At 35.7% G+C, this 6245-nt stretch overlaps 1 protein-coding gene across 2 annotated transcripts in view; it reads left to right on the top strand.

Annotated features, from left to right (window-relative positions):
* Window positions 1-6245, top strand: part of NAB1 (NGFI-A binding protein 1 (EGR1 binding protein 1)) — a 48282-nt gene that overhangs the window by 37055 nt on the left and 4982 nt on the right. Inside the window, exons 5-7 of one of the 2 annotated variants that reach the window (XM_006878756.1) lie at window positions 1483-1572; window positions 3640-3802; window positions 5390-5506. In XM_006878756.1, coding sequence (XP_006878818.1) covers window positions 1483-1572; window positions 3640-3802; window positions 5390-5506 — 370 coding nt within the window. The remainder of the gene's footprint in view (window positions 1-1482; window positions 1573-3639; window positions 3803-5389; window positions 5507-6245) is intronic. The other variant, XM_006878757.1, reaches the window with a different exon arrangement.

The raw sequence follows: 6245 nt of genomic DNA, 5'->3' as shown, positions 1-6245 counted from the left end.
CCCTGCCCCCCACCCCACCCCAGATGCATTCCACTATGCAACCTTAATTCTGGATTCCTGTGATAATCATAATACCGTATCATATCACTTTTAAACTATTCTCTCCCTCATCTGTTTCTATTCAGTATACATAATCTACCCAGTTTTTCTCAGTCTTACCCCAACCCGGATGTCAGCCCCATTCTACAACAGTGGCACAATGCAGTATTTGTCCTTTTGTGACTGAGATATTTCACTCAGCGTAATGTCCTCCCGGCTCACCCATTTTGAATAATATTTCATGAGTTCCTTGTTTTTCATTGCAGCGTAGTATTCCATTGTGTGAATATACCACAGCTTCTCTATCCATTCATTTGTTGATGGGAACTTACACTATTTTAATGATTAAATCTGAGGATTATTGTTATGCCTGTTTAACTGATGAGAAAACTGAGAGATGGGGAGAGAAAGAAACTGTCCAGTATCATGGCAGATTAAAGGAGAAAGTTGAAATGTTTAGCTCAGAGAAAGTTCTTGCAGAGTAAATGGAATGGCTAAGGGGGGAAAAATGTTTTCATTTAGACGTATACTGTGAATACTTGTGTCAAGTTTATATTGTTCAGCTAATGATTATGCTCTATTTTATGTGCTGTCAAATTGGAGCACACAGTTGACGTACAGATTTACAAAGGGTATAAATGAGTAAGAGGAGACTGCCCATCTTTCTCCCACAGAGCAGCTGGTGGTCTTAAACCACCTACCTTGGAGTTGGCAGTGCACCTCCTTACCTGTGTTTCCCCCCACATGCTACTGTGGTCATGTCTTATACCCATTGCCATCAAGTTGGAGGGTTTCTGACGCTGTCAATCTCATGGGAAGTGATTGGCCATTTTTCTCCTGCTTTAGTCATGTAGAATCCTAGAAAGTGGCTGTTTTCAGTATTTTGACCCAGTGTAAAGCCTCATCAAATGGTTTCATGATGTCATTTTTATTTGCTTTTGGCTCTAATTGTATTGGTATTTATTAATAAACTAGTTCTTAAACTATTATTGCAGAAATGAATTTACTAGATGGAATATTGAAAAACATCATTTCTACAGCAGAGAACTACGTCTTAAAAACTAGCTTTTTTAAATTGAGATTTCCATGAAACTTTATGAAGAACTTGGGTTTCCAATTGTTCATCGTTGCACATGTGTTTTTTCATTGTTGCACATTTTTAAAAGTTAACTTTAAAAAAGATATTTATGGGGAAATGTTGAACCTTTTCTTAGTGTAAAAAATATGCATGATAACTATTTTTTAATTTTATGTTTTTACTGAGATTACAGCTGTAGAAAATAAGATACCATTAAATATTAAAATGAAATACCACACATTAAGATATTTTCCATATTATAGTAGTGAAAATACAGATCTTTGGGTCTTTCATACATTTTAAATAATGGTTATTGCTTTAGAAGATGAAACGTTAAATAAAGGTGATGTGTTCTTTTTGCGTAGGATGGCTTTCCTGATTTCCAGGATTCTGTGCAGACACTCTTTCAGCAGGCTAAAGCTAAGAGTGAAGAACTTGCAGCTCTTAGTTCACAGGTAAGATAAACTACTTGGTTTTCATTCTTAGTAACAATTGTAGGTTGGAAAATAAATTCGGCTTCAACTAACTTCAGTTTTAAGTATTTGAGGACTGTATCTTTCTGGGTTTTAAAATGTCCTCTGATCCACAACTATAACAACAACAACAACAAAAAGATAGCAGTAACAACTTGGTTTGATTTGGGCAGTAAACAGATTCTGATTTAGTGTCTCTTACTTAGTTGTAATCTTTCAGGAAGACACATTTTCTACCTCAGAACTGAAAGGAAGCAATACTCTATCAGGAAAACAAAGCTTTTAAGGATGGCTGTGTATAATACAAATCTAAAATAACACAATATTAATTCTTGGTAAAATCTTAATAGACGACCTTGTAGCTATTACCAAAACAATTCAACTCCTGTGTACTAAATAATAATAATGTAGGGGAGCTCTAGTGGCCTAGTGGCAAAGGGCTGCAACTACAATCCCAGAGGCGCACAGTTCAAATCCACCAGATGCTCTGCCGGGGAAGGAGGGGCAGTCTCCTCCTGTACCAGTCAGATCTGAATTGATGGTACACTCACACAAAAATAATAAAATTTAAAAAATAATAATAATGTAATGTCTAGTACTTTTGGCAATAAACTGTATCTGTACCCTGAAGTCTTTTATTCAACTTTCACCTTTTAAATGGCTGTATTGTTTTTTATTCCTGTTGAGCTTCTCCTTCACAAACTAGCTTGTGGTCAAATTTATTAGTGTCTCCCCCCCTTTTTTTCATGTTCAGATGAGAACTTAATTTTCTTTCTTAGAGATGCTTCTTGAAATTTTTCAATTAATTAGTAACAAGTTCAGATGAAAGGAAGCTAGAGTTCCTTTTGCACTGGTTTGTTCTCTGTCTCATTGCCACGAGTCGGAACTGACTCATAGCTGACGCACCATTCCAGGGCTGTAAATCACTCATCTTTCTTCTGTGGAGCCACTGGTGGATTCGAACTGCCAGAGATGTGCTCTATAGACTATGCCCCCAGAGTTAGTGATGTTTGTATTACTTGGAAAAATTCTAGAAGCAATTGCCTTACTTACTTACACTATAAATGTATTGATTTTTATATTGTGTATCAGGACTTTATAATTTGATTTTCTGTAACAGCTTCCTTATTACTGTGTTATGTAGGATACTAGTGTTTCATATCTGTGCAGTTTGACTGTTGCCTCCTTGGGAAACTATCTTTTGCCAGTACATTGCTTTGAATACCACAAAGATGTACTTTAGAAAAGTGTTTAAAGAAGGAACTTAAAACATGCAGATATAAATTTACGTATCAGCCAACTAATTGTGTATATTAAAACATGTCTTTTTATTATTGGTTAGAAGATACTGTGGTTCTATTCCATGGTGAAGGTGAAGATCTTCTTTGGCACTGATGTTTCTTCTGCTTAATTTGTATTGTTTAATTTTAGTGGGAGGTGTGTTTGTCTTATTTTTCTAGACAGCCGATTTACACCTCTTCTCCCTCAAGCATACTGTCATCCTTTCAGAGTCTGTTTAGTGCCAAATCTTAAAATAAAAATGCCAAGATTTCACCCTGTGTGTTAGAAGCCGTTTATAGCAGATGTTGCTGTTGGGTTTAGGTTTCTTAAAAAAAAATCTTTAAAAGGACTCAGTACCTTGGAAAACAAAGCTAAAATCCTGGGGGAGGGTTGGGAGGGGAGAAAAGTGCAACAATGAATGAATGGAAAACCAAAGTCTCTGTAAATTTTTACTGATATTAATTATAAATTTACATTTTTTTAAAAGGCCAAAATCCTTTTGTTTTTTGCATTGAAGTGAAATTATAGCCCTGACATGAAGGGTCTTTTTTTTTTTCCCCTTCCTATTTCATACAGAATTTAGCATTTTATGTTTAAACATGAAGATAGAGGAATCTGTGCATATTTATAGAAGGTATGCCACATAAAGTGTGAACTAATTTTAATGAATACTAAATTTATTTGCTGGAGTCTGAAATTGGCATCTTTAAACCATTAAGGAATCTACAATGTTTTAGTTACTGATTTTATTTCTGCTTAACTTACTAGCAGCCTGAAAAGGTGATGGCAAAGCAGATGGAGTTCCTTTGCACCCAAGCTGGCTATGAGAGACTACAGCATGCAGAGAGAAGACTGTCTGCAGGGTTTTACCGGCAGAGCTCCGAGGAGCACAGCCCTAATGGCTTGACACCCGATAACTCTGATGGACAAGGTACCTCTCGGCTGGCCTGTGCACTTAGAGCCTGCCTAAATAGCATGCATTTCAAAGAGAAACTAAAAGAGGACTGATTTTTTTAAAAACCGTTTTGTTTTGTAGCAATACTATAGATCCTCCATCACAATTAATTTTTAAAATGTTCCATTGTGTAAAAAGGAAAGAATTCATCCTTCAAATTTTCAGTGGTGAATATATTGCCTTATTTTTCCCAAACAATAACTGGCAAATGAGATTGAGTTACATGTTAAAGGTGAATGGGAATAGAAAATCATTGTCCTCAAAGAATCTAATTCAATGAGAGAGAACTTTTAGCCATTTTTAAATTACGTTATTTTTTTTATATTCCCACATGAAGAAAATCCCAAGTCAGTGTCATTCTCATTCAGCTGCTAACTTTTTAGTACAGGTAGGCCCCCAGTTACAGACATCTGACTTTAGGACTCCGCCTCATTCTTGAATGTTACGCAAATGTGTCCTCTGTTTGAAATAGTCAAACTAACCCTGACTCATAATCAAATCTTTGTCACAGTTTTCTTGCCACATGTGCAGCTTTTAAAACATCTTACCTAGTACTAAAGTAAGGCTAATACGAAGCATTTGCACCTAGTCTGATGCATTTACAAACTCCACCGAAGGATTTAAAAACATACTTAACAACAAATTTCATTTGTAACCCTAGAACTATATGTATATTCTTTATGCCAGGCTCAGTGCTAGGCATTGAACATGCAGCATTTAACAGGACAAATGTGTTGTTCTAAGGAGGGAAATAGATAATATATGAACATATTAGAAAATGGAATTTTTTTTTAAATAACAAAGAATTTTATATTTTGTACTTTTTCTAAAAATTATTCTTAATATTTAAAGCTAATGTATATTTCTAAGTATAAATACCATCTTTAGCTGTGTGGTGAAGTGTTTTTAATATCTCCACGATCACAGAATTGGAGAGGAAATGTTTTTAAGTGGAAGTAACTTTTTAATTGTGGTCTTCACTTTTCCAATCACCCATAGTTTTATCAGTTGAACAGTGGAAGATTCTGTAACTCATTTGCGACACCAATTAAATGTGGATGACAATGTATAGAATTTAGTGTGTAATCATTTTTAACATGTCTTTACTAATTCTTTTTTCATAGATTTTGTGGTTTTTTGTTTTTTCTTTGAATTGGTATTTAGTTTGAAGCTCCCATTGTCTTGCTGATGTTCATTAATGTGTGTTTAATGACATACCTTTGTGGAATGGTTAAACAAGTTAAGAAAATGTTTTACAGAGGGGGCATACATTATGTGCCACAGTTGTAAAGTTCATTAGAAATAACCATCTGGTTTGTCTTGGCAGAATTGTAAACCTTGAGACTTGCATGAAATGATTGGCCGTTTTCGTCCTAAGTCCTTATTTGAAAGCTTTTTTTTCCCTATCGAAATTGTTTTAATTCTTTAGTCCCTGTTGAGTATTCCTTGCTCCATCCATCCTTTCTAAAGAAAGGATAAGCAGTTTCTGAAGAATTGCTTTAATAAAAACCATGATGTATGTCTTAAATATTACTCATGATTCCTCTTTTTTTCTTTCACCAGGAGAAAGACCTTTGAATCTCCGAATGCCTAATATACAGAACAGACAACCCCATCATTTTGTGGTGGATGGGGAGCTTTCTAGACTTTACTCCAGTGAGGCCAAATCCCACTCAGCAGGTGAGATTGGAGAATATGATTAAAGAGAAGTACACTTGAATAAAGGATCTTTAAGTTCTATTCTCTTCATGACCTCCCAAAAAAGATCATTGTTAACAAAGTTGCTTATCAGTTTTTCTCCCGAAGAGAATGGTACATTGCCATAGTAACAGTCATTTTGAGAACACAGTACATGCAGGCCCCAGCACTCATGGACAATTCATACTTGCCCTTTAATGTTATGTAATTGTGCCCTCCCTTTGAAACGATCTACTCAAAACAAATTTACCATTATCACCTTCACTTGCTACACATGCAGCTTTTAAACCACTGAAAAGACTTTGAGCTTTCCTTGCACCAGAGGAAATAAGGCGAAATAAGAATCGGATACACCTGTTTCTACTTACTACACATTCTTAAAGTCATGATTGAAACTGATCTTGTTTATGCCGTCAGAACTGCCTGTGTTCTAAAGTCAGTTGTGGCAGGGAATGGAGAAGCAGCACTGTGGGGATTATTTTGATGTCACTGTGACATGTTGATGACTTTTATACAAGTTTTTAAAATTAGTAATAAATGGATAATTCAATTTATGTATTGTCCCCTTTTCACCTTTCAAAATGTGAAATTCATAATATAGGCTCCTGGGAGTTGTGCTGCTTATTCACAGGCTGAGCCTCTAGCGGTTTGAATCTGCAGCTGCTACAACAGAGAAAGATAGGCACTCCTCGCCCATGCAGTTCACAGCCTCAGAAACCCC

The sequence above is a fragment of the Elephantulus edwardii genome, unplaced genomic scaffold (assembly GCF_000299155.1).
Source record: "Elephantulus edwardii isolate Elephantulus edwardi_28Jun2011 unplaced genomic scaffold, EleEdw1.0 scaffold00001, whole genome shotgun sequence".
NCBI lineage: Eukaryota > Metazoa > Chordata > Mammalia > Macroscelidea > Macroscelididae > Elephantulus > Elephantulus edwardii.
This window is presented reverse-complemented; position numbering and strand designations above follow the sequence as displayed.